This window comes from Rhinopithecus bieti, unplaced genomic scaffold (genome assembly GCF_001698545.2).
Source record: "Rhinopithecus bieti isolate Rb0 unplaced genomic scaffold, ASM169854v2 scaffold_5846, whole genome shotgun sequence".
NCBI classification, from domain to species: domain Eukaryota; kingdom Metazoa; phylum Chordata; class Mammalia; order Primates; family Cercopithecidae; genus Rhinopithecus; species Rhinopithecus bieti.
This window is the reverse complement of record NW_016805019.1, coordinates 450,657-461,835: the sequence shown is the minus strand read 5'-3', so window position 1 is coordinate 461,835 and position 11,179 is coordinate 450,657. Positions and strand designations below refer to the sequence as shown.

At 35.3% G+C, this 11,179-nt stretch overlaps 1 protein-coding gene across 3 annotated transcripts in view; it reads left to right on the top strand.

The window, feature by feature from the left end:
- Positions 1-11,179, top strand: part of LOC108528882 (bifunctional heparan sulfate N-deacetylase/N-sulfotransferase 3) — a 220,154-nt gene that overhangs the window by 111,365 nt on the left and 97,610 nt on the right. For all 3 annotated transcript variants that reach the window (XM_017870891.1, XM_017870890.1, XM_017870889.1), the window contains exon 6: positions 124-252. In XM_017870891.1, coding sequence (XP_017726380.1) covers positions 124-252 — 129 coding nt within the window. The remainder of the gene's footprint in view (positions 1-123; positions 253-11,179) is intronic.

Below are 11,179 nucleotides of genomic sequence, written 5' to 3'. Positions count from 1 at the left end.
CAGGCACTAGTTAGACCTGAATAATTCACTAGCTTGTGCATCATCTTCCATGAGCAAAAAGCTAAGTTTCAACAAATTGATTGAAAAAAAAGCTTTTCCTTACTTTTTTCATTTTTCCTTCAGGTTCTCCCAAGACAAACCTGTGGGCTTTTCACTCACACCATTTTCTACAAAGAATATCCAGGGGGTCCTAAAGAGCTGGATAAGAGTATCCAAGGAGGAGAACTTTTCTTCACTGTCGTCCTCAACCCTGTAAGTACTTTATTCTCCAAATAAATAGTGAAAATAATAGGGCGGGCAAAATTACCCTGGCAAAGAGGCTAGGGATTGGGCCGTCATCAGCCAAGCCAATATGAAGTTCTAGCTCTGAAACAGTAGTAAAAACGAAATGGAACCACATCTAGAAATGGGGACAAACCAATTCTACAAGTAGCAGTAACATGAGGAACTCACGGCAGAACCAGGGAAGTGCTCCAGAGGATCCTCCTCTGCATTGGAAAGTGATCAGAAGCTTTTATGGAGAATAAAATTTTTCACCTGTAAAACTCTCCTATTTCCACTGGGAACCAGTTTTGTTGTTGTTGTTGTTGTTGTTTTTATTTTTTATTTTTTTTTCCATTTAGGCAACAGTTACCTCTATTATTCTTTTTTATTTTACTATTTGAAGTTAATGTAGATGCAAAAGGGTAGAGGAATTAGGTAAGCAAATAGAGTCATATTTCCTACTTCATGTTAGATCTTGTCTTGCTAGGTCATAGGCTGAAGCAGAGCAGGCCTATTTAACGGGCTACTCTTTTACTTCTTCATACTTGTGTGTCAGCTCCACAATGAACCATTTGCATATATTTCTGCTTGAGGCAAGTATTAGAAACTTGTGTAGAGAAAGAACAAATGGAAGTAAGCTGTATAAGGAAAAGAAGAGATTTTATTTCCCTTTTGAAAATCACTATCATAAAAAGTAAAGCTAAGTTTATTTATCAGAAGATGTATGGGTTTGCCCCTGGCATTGGCAATACTCAAGATGAAAAAAAAAATGATTATTTCCAAATGTAAAAAAAATTATCAGTAAAAAAATTTGGATACAATTGGGATAAATTGAATAAAATTTGCAAAACCCCTTCTCTTGATCTTAGTTTTATAGTCCCTGCAAATAAAATTGCAGATAGTGTTCACCATCTACTTGTATTCAAGGAGATTTATTGTGTTTAATTCTGCTTGTATTCATCTACTATACCTATGTTTTAACTCCTAGAAAATGAGATAGAAGAAAGAGTAACTCATCTTTGGACAAACCCTGCTTGTGTATTCAAAAATGGGGATAGTTTAGAGGAGTGTGATATTTGGACTTTTGGAAGTTTATCAACCTTCAGATCCCAAAAATACAAAGAACTCTGGTTTGAACATCAGAAATATAACAACTCCTCTAACTTACCTATTTTCACAAATGGAAGTATTTTGAGTCTCCTTATACAGCTTTCTTCTCTTTTTTCTCATTTCAACCAGTACAGTAATACACAGTGAAAGAGAGTTAAACCAATGCCTGGTTATGAACTGAAGAAGCAGTTAAAACACTCTTAAAATGCTAACATTTTCACCAATAATTTTAAGCACTTTAATCTATCATCTGTAAAATTCTGATGTTTCACGTTTACTTTCATCATAGAGCAACAGGAGTATTAACAAATAATCATGAACTTCTTAAAAGTTCACAGTAGGATTTTATCTCCGATTTCTAAATCAAATGAGTTTCATTTAGCATGGAAGAAATTCAAAGTTAAATCATTCATGTACAATGAATTTATACTAAGAATTTCATCCATTTTGTGATAAGAAATATTATACTTTTATTCATTTAAAACCAAATTATTGTCTTTGTTTTTAAAAACCTTACAGTAAAGTTTATGTTAATCTTGGACATTAACTGGACTAACTAAGCAAATTCTTTAACAAACCTCCCTACTTTTCAGGCCTTTATCAATGATATTTGGCAATTTTATATCTTGAGGAGGAGACTCATAGGAATAAAGGTGGCGGGGTGGGAAGCCGCACAAAACTTGTTCTTTCCTGATTCAGAAAACTTTCAGTAGACAATTATTTTCAGAAAAAAGTCCCTAGACTCAAAATAAATGGCAAACCTTGTCAGATACCACAAGATAAACAAGGAATCCAAAGCTAACATTATCTGGCACACCAACTCTAACATTGGAAGCAATTCTACTCACCTGGAGACAAGAGGTTAAGAAGCCCACATCTGGATTCAGCCCACGTCTAGCCAGAGGGAGAACTGCTATCATTAGTTAGTGATATCTGTCTTGGAGAACAGAGTAAGGAGTAGTGGCATGTTTCCCATGAATTCTCCATCCTGAAATTAAGTGCTTGGATACAGTTTGTATTGAAACTAAGGAAGATCCAGATGAAGTAAGACATGCTAGTAATTTAGCAAATGACATTTTTTATTAGGCCAGGATGAAAATGAGAAAACCTTGATGGAATCAAAGTATACATTAGCTGCAGGAAAGTCATGAATTTTAATTATAGTGGATTTGAAAGATAGTCATTGTAAGTTTAATACCCCAGGCCTCAATTAGAAGTGCCATTTTCTGAGAATGCCAAGTGAGGTTATCATTTACTACAAAAAGGTAGATGTGTATTGGAAACATGGCACTTAAATACATTCATATACATTTGAGCTGAAAATGAAAATATAAACAGGGCTTTAGTTAATGAGGGTTTAAAATTTTTACCATATGTCAACATAATATCAAGGTGCTATAATAAGTTACCAGTAATGGGGTGAGAAAGGGTTACAATAAGGTACCCCTCAGAGTTAAACTGGAAAGATCACAGCAAAGGTAAAAAATTCTTAGACAGAATAACTCTCCGGCCTGAAATGTTCTAACGTTACCAAAATATTTGTCACTGTGAAAGAAAGAAGTATCAATCAAGTGAATTTAACAAAATAGAGAATTACAAAGACGAATGTTAGCACTGTCTAGGGGAGAGAAAACTTTGGTCATCTCTGAATGAGCCTTTCCAATGTCACAGGCCTGGACCCCTCTCACATAGGTTAGATGCAGGGCTTTTGATTAATAGACTTTGAGGTTCAGATCCAGCTGGGGGAGGTGGACCTAGCAGGCTACCTGAACCTGGAACCATTACGATTTCAATTTTTCTAATTCTGCTTTTCTATTCTAAACCCAACTGATGACTTCCTCATTATGGTTTACTTTCCCATGTAGATCCTACTATAGGAAAAGAATATGTCAATCATAGGAACTTGTACTCTCCAGGACAATAATTCACAATATAATTTTATAAGTTTTATTTTAATTGATCAATTCTTCCCATGTAACCAGACTACCTGGAAAGAGCCTTCTAATTGTATACATAGTAATTGTAGAGTATTTCAGTTCCTCTCTAATTTACAGTTACCCATTTTAAACTAATAGATGGTATCCTGTTTTTATTTATTGGTTTCATGAGCTTTTGCTAATTTGATTCTGTCCCAGAAAAAAAACTGACTCTCTCTACAAGTGTGCTGAATCAGGTTTTGGAGCCCATTGGTCAGAAACAGACCTCAAAGTGTTTGTTGATTTACGATGGTAATGAGAGTTACCTCATGATGTGCCGTGGGAGAGAGCCACTGGAAGTACCCCAGAGTCACTGCTAGCAACACACAGGCATGAGATTTCTACACAAACATGTAATATACCCAGATACAAACATTCTTGATCAATTTATAATTATACAGAGTACTCATATATATTTTCAAAAATTGTGAGAGTCTATTTACTTTAGATACTTATATAAAATAATATGTAGAAGGGTACTAAGAACTAAAACTTATGAAGATAACAAAAAGGATTAACTGGCAATGACTGTATCTGCTCTCAACAAATTAAACTCTATATAATATATGACATATATACTTAGACAAAAGGAACTAGTAAGACTATAGTGTTCATTTTAACAAGTTTCCAGTTCCACCTATCTTAGGAAGATGCAGTAACAGTTAATTAATATGCTGATTGAAAAAGTTCTGGCTTAGACAGGTTTGTACTTCTTGTGGGAGCCATATTATCATCTCAAATGCACTAAACAAAAATGTCACCTTTTTGCTTCAGTGTTCTTATTTCTAATCACAAGATGTTATGAGTCTTTGCTTATGCACTTGTTGAATAAATAGACTCCAGGTATTGAGTAATTAACAACTATAGATGTAGAACACTTTGCCTCCCTTCAACACACTTGATAATAAAGTCAGTGCTTACCTATTAATCCAAAAAAGCAGCTGTGGATTGCCACACGATTCATGCCCATGGGCCGGGCACGGTGGCTCACGGCTGTAATCCCAGCACTTTGGGAGGCTGAGGTGGGTGGATCATGAAGTCAGGAGATCGAGACCATCCTGGCTGACAAGGTGAAACTCCATCTCTACTAAAAATACAAAAAATTAGCCGGGCATAGTGGCAGGTGCCTGTAGTCCCAGCTACTCAGGAGGCTGAGGTAGGAGAATCGCTTGAACCCGGGAGGCAGAGGTTGCAGTGAGCCGAGATCGTGCCACTGCACTCCAGCCTGGGCGACAGAGCGAAACTCCGTCTCAAAAAAAAAAAAAAAAAATGCACTCCAGTATTACATTTGTTTGGAATTCAGGTGAAGCAAATCCCTGACTGTGTAACAATATTATGCCTCCTGCATCAAACCATTAACCATCCCACAGAACCATTAGCTAACCCCTTTACGCACACATTTTATTAAATGCTTTTTGTCTCTGTTTCCCAATTTGATATAGCATACTTCTACCATACCCTACTTACCCTCCTACCTGAATCCCTAAAAGTTAAATCTAAATTGTGTTTCTCTTATTATAAACATGGATGTGAATAGAGTGAATATCTTAAACTAGGATTAACACATAGATTGATTACAACTAAAACAAAAACACAGAATTCACTCAAGAAGAAAGCCTTTATAAAAAGAAATTAACCCACACTGAAATTGAAAAAAAAAAATCACTGTAATTTATATATGTGTATGCGCTTATCTATAAAATTCATCTGAAAGGAAATAACATTTTGTCCTAATGGGAAGTTTTATGTTTCTTTTTTTATTCACTAGTTCTGGAACACATTCTAATAACAGGAAACGCTTTACTGAAAAATAAATAAATGATAATAACTTTAGACACTAGAAAAGTAATTCCTGAACATGCCTAATAGTGAGTACTGCCTGAGATACTTGAATTTTAAAAATCCAGACTTAATGCATCAGAATCTCCAGGGTTGAGCTGGGGCTTTGCATACTCACCATGTGCTTTAGGTGAATCTTAGGATCAGGCAAATAGAGAAATATTGCCGAGGAAGAAAACAGAGAAGTGATTTTGGTAATCAAAGATTACCAAAAACTGTTGTAGAAATTGTAGACCTAGAATCAAGGGATCAGAATGGAAACTGACTCCAAGTCTGCAATAGAACTTTAAAAAACAGTAAGAATTAATGTTTTGCTGAGTGACCAGGGAACTCTACCTTAAACTGGATTTTGAAATAGTGTTTACTGCTGTTCATCCTAGAAACTCAGTGTAGGGGTCACCATCCTCAGGAAACCTTTTCTACTCTGATTTAGAGGCCCCTCCTTGTGTTTCTATAGCACCCTCTGCAGACTCTTGCAAAGTACTTATTATCCTACATTGTAATTGTGGGTTGTATTAGGCTGTACGCTTGTGGTCCTAGAGAATGTGCCTTTCATTTCCAAAACTATTCCAGTGTCTAAACATAATACCTTGTACCTAGTTTTTTATTTAGCATATATTTGTTAAGGAAGAGAAATTAACTTTTCTAACGACCTGATTTAAAAAGAAAAATGAATCTATTCAAAAAAGGAAATCTGAGTCCTAGTAAGAAAATTCTCAAGTCAAAAGCATAAGGAAAATCTGTTTCCTGAATTCAGTGGGGCTGAATTATGTATTGTTGTGTACTGTTCTTTACACATGCATTTGTCTTCCTGTATAGAGACTCATTTGTGTTGAGTTCTTATAGTTTAAGGACTAGAGGCTCATTCAAATTACCTCAGGTAATGGGACTCCAGGAAGTAATGTTACTTCAAGTAATGTGGGACTCCAGAAAGCTACACATTCAGGAATCATAGGACCTAGAGGGTGTTCTGAGTCCAAGGTAGCTGTAAGGTCCATAAAAATGAGAATTGCTTTAAAACTTATGAGTTTTTTATTATTGAAATTTTCATTTAATTTTCTGGACCATGGTTGACAATGGGTAACCAAAACCCTTGATACGGGGTCTACTGTAAATATTTTTCTGATGAGGTCACTTTACTTACAATAGAAATTAAAGATGGTAAAGAAAAAAATGAGAAATGCTAATGTTAATCTTGCCTTAGTGCTTTATTATGAACCCAAAGATGCTTTTCACACATCTTTCTCTTTTCTGTACACCTGATTACATTATACATTCCTTCAAAAAAAGTGCTGCTTGTTTATGATTTCTGCAAGACCATTAATTACTCTTACAAATGGCCCAATGTGAATGCATCACATATTCTCCATATCAGAATTCAGCCCCAAATCTAACTGCTGACTGCCTCATCCTCCAGATTCTCAGGTCGAATTTCCATGCAAAGGAATCCACTTGCTTCAGCTCACCTTTCTGAGTCAGCCCATATCAGTCCTGGTCTTCTGTGAAATGTCCGTTCTTGGTTTATATCCCCACATGCCCCCCACTTGTAAACTATAACTGAGCAACGGCTGCCTAAGAACCATCCTCCCAGCAAAGACTTGGAAGGGGAGGTGCTATGCAGCTATCTAGCTTGACCTGAATCCTGTGAGAACAGTCATTATGGTTTCCAGCTAATCCCACAGATTGGGAGTAAACTGAACCTCTTTGGAGAGGCTCAAAAGATTCATTTTGAAGCTTGTAAAGTCTAAGTAGAATAAGTAGCAGTCTTAGATGGGACTAGTTAATTTTATCATTTTAATATAGGTATTGCTCCATACTCACTTGGAATGCAAGCTCCAATAGGGCATTTACATCTTGTGTTTTGTTTACTCTAAACCTCAACACTAGGAAGAGTTCTGGCATTATGAGGTGCTTAAAAAATATTTTATAAATGAATGAATGAACTTAAATGTCCAAAAGGGAGGGGGGAGTGGCCAGTAGCAAAATAAACTATGTTCACCCTTATGTAATAAAATACATTATGCAATAAAATATGCTATACAATAAGATACATTCAGGCATTTAAAAACATGTTGTATAATAATTTTGGCCGGGTGTGGTGGCTCACTCCTGTAATCCCCGCACTTTGGGAGGCCAAGGTGGGTGGATCCCCTGAGGTCAGGAGTTCCTGACCAGCCTGGCCAACATGGTGATACCCTGTCTCTACTAAAAATACAAGAATTGGCCGGGCATGGTGGTGAATGCCTGTAATCCCAGCTACTTGGGAGGCTGAGGGACGAGAATTGCTTGAATCTGGGAGACAGAGGTTGCAGTGAGCCAAAATCGCACCACTGCACTCCAGCCTGGGTGACAGAGTGAGACTCCATCTAAAATAATAATAATAATAATTTTAATGACATGGGAAATATTTGTGGTCTTCTCAATGGGAAAAGTAAATTACAAGAAAATAAGATATGAGTATGGAAACAAACTAGAAAGAACTCAGCAGAATGTTGGCAGTAGTTATCCTAGATCACATGATTGAAGATTATTTCCATTATCTTCCTCTAATTTTTATAAAATATCTATAGTGAACACCTATTAGTGTTATAACCAGAAACTTCACACACATGAACACACACAGAGACACAACACACACAGAGTTACACAATAAATGCTACATTAAAAATAATAATCATCATCTAATAGTGATGTACATAAAATTGAATTATTTTGTGTTGTTGGCATACAGGAATAGAATTTCTATTTACTCAGTTCCAATTGTTCTGTATCTGTAAGTCTCATATGTTGCCTGTCACCTGCCCCACAGTGTGATTATTTGTGTGTGCATCCTTTCTACTGTATAATGGGGCATTCTTATTACACAGGTAATCTGTGTGTGTTTCATCTTTGTGCTTTCCATTGTGTCTAGATCAATGTTTGAATCTAATAAGAGGTTGCTAAATGTATTTTAATGATTGACTAAATGCATGAAGAGTTATATTTCAGGGGTATGACTTGCTTTAAGGTATATCCAAATGTGAATAACAAGCCGAGTTTTAATAAAACTGCATTTGGCAGAGTCTCTGCTTGCAAGTAAATGAAATTTAGACTTCAGAAAAAGTTTAAGAGGCCCTAAATCTTTAGCAGGTTTTCACAAGTGATGATGAAATTTACCTGACACAGAACAAAGGATTAATAAACTGGAAAAGATCATGAAGGTTATCTATCAATCTCCTAATTTTTGGTGAACTAGAGTTCCAAAAAGATTATTTAGTTCGCTCGAGGTCGCTTCTATAGTATTCTGACCAGAACTCTATTCTTCCTGACTCTTAGTTCACCGCTTCACCCACTACAACACACTGTTTCTGCACTCCTGGCTAAATTGGTCTTGATATGATGCACATTCCTTCTTAATATGACTCAGTGACCTGGTACTGAGAAAATCTGAGTGGTTAAACATGTCAGGCTATTGTCTAAGAAAAAGCAAACCATCTCCATGTAGGGTTAAAAAGCAAAAAACTAGTGCTTTTGAGAAAAGCTGTAATAAACACTTGCAGTTAAGGAAAAATGTGTAATGTACTTTTAAAGAACTATGAATAAAGAATTATGTTCTTTTATCTTAAACCAATACATCGTATTGATGTTAATTATAAAATGGTAAGACTTTTAAATTTATGAAGCCAAAACATTTTATTTCATTTCTTTGCTATCCTCCATATCAGCCCTATTTTTCTATTATTAATATTCTTCATTACTAACCGTGGTGTTATATACAGCAGGTCCTTGAATAATGTTGTTTCCTTTAATATCATTTTGTTATAATATTGATAAGGAAAAAAATCAATTCCCATCCAGGGCCAAGCTGTGTGGAGTCTGCACATTCACCCCGTGTCTATGTGGGTTTTCTCCTGATACTCGGGTTTCTTCCTTCACCCCAAAGATGTGCATATCACGTTAACTGTCCTGTATAAACTGTGATGGAATAGCATATTGTCCAGGGTCGGTTCTTGCCTTGTGCCCTGAACTGCCAGGATAAGCCCTGGCCCCCAAGCAATCCTAAACTGGAATAATTGGGTAAATGATTATCTTACTTGTTTTTACTAACCTTTCCTAAATATATGCAGAGCTCACATTTATTTCAATGTTTAATATTAAAATGCTTTGGTTCCTGTTTAGAAGCTGGGTGATGTTTTGGGGGACAGAAATATGTCATAGGAAATTAACTTTTGTTTAGATTATTTAAGCATTGGTAAAATTGGTTTTGTTATATGTCACTTTGTTTACAGTTTCAGTTTCCAAGAACCTACCGTTAACATTAAGTGAGAACTTACTGTCATTACTTGTCACTGTGAAATTAAGAAAACCACAAGAAAGCATGATTAAGTCGTTTTGACCTCCATAGTTAAGAAAAATAGGAGTATGAAAACTTTCAAGTTTTTGGAATGGATATTATCTTAAAATGTAAGAAAATAGATACTAAGTTGGAGAAATGAATATTATATTATTTTTTGTTTAATCCTTTGATAGTTTCCCATAACAATCAGTGACACCCAGTAGCAAAGATTTTAATTCCTAAATACTATTTATTTAATTCCTAAATACTAAATGCAAAATGCTCAGATTTTAATTCCTAAATACTATTTCTAGCATTCAGGATAGACAGAAAATTTCTTCACTTGAAAAAAATAAATCAAATCTGGCTTCTGTCCACTTTTCTCATCCTTTTGTTCAGTAACTTCTTATATGCACTTTTCAATCCACCCACATGGAATAATTCACAGTACCTTGAACAAAACTTTGTACTATCTCACTCTGTGTCTTAAAGTGTTATCACCTCAATCTGGAATGCCCTCCTGCAAATTTGAACTCATACAACATTTTTTTAAAGAAGACATCCCCAACCCTCTAGCCTGATTTCTAATGTTTCTCCTCTGTGTTCTCATAGTACTCAGGCATAATCCAATTATAATTTGCCTACAGTCCTATAATCAATTATCTTTACCTTCCAGTAATTTTTGACTTCCCTGATGGAAGACATCATGCCTTATTCTATTTTACATTCACAATACACTGCAAAAGTTTTGGCACATAGTAGGTTCTAAATAAATGACAATGCATTTCCCATAACTTCCTGTGACTACATACATACTATCTTTGGAATTTGAAAGAAAATTTGGTTGCCTTGGAAGTATCTCACCAAAGAATTCACTTGATTGCAGAGGGTTTGAGTAACTGAGTTTTTATTCTCTCCCAACATGGCATCTAATATATGACCTTATTGAAGTAATTGAGTTTATGACAAGATGCTCAATTTCACTCAAAATAAGAAAAATGCAAAGTAAGATTATATTGAGAAACTATTTCTTATCCACCAGATTAACAAAAATTCAAATGATTGCTAAGATATTCTGTTAGCAAGTCTGTGGGAAAACAGGTACTCTCATATATCCTAGTGAGTGAGTAAATGGTGCAACCCTAATGGAAGAAATTTAGCAACATCTAACAAATCCACATAGCACTTGCCCTTTGCTGCAGAAATTCTACCTTTAGAACTCTACCTTAAAGAAGGAATTACCACAAAGTCAATTTTTTAATGAACAATCTGAGTGCAAACATTTTTTCAGTTATTCATTACTGGATTATTTGTACATCAAATAGTGGTAACAACCTAAACATCCATCCATAAGAGACTGGTTAAAAAAATCTGTGGTATAGCCATACATGAAACTACTATACAAATAAAATTAGGAAGATTTTGATGTACTGTGATTTCCGCAATATATTAAGGGAGGAAAAAGTGGGCAATTTTAATACATATTGATATTTATCTACTTGTACAAAAGAAATACAGGAGAAACACACCAAAATAATAAAAGAGTTTTCTTAATTATTAATAGAAATTTAAAACTTTTAAATTATTAATAAAATAAAATTACATTTAAAATAGGGGGGATGGTGGGATGAGAGCAGAAAAGTAAGGGGTCAGTGGGAGAAACACTTCACTAAGT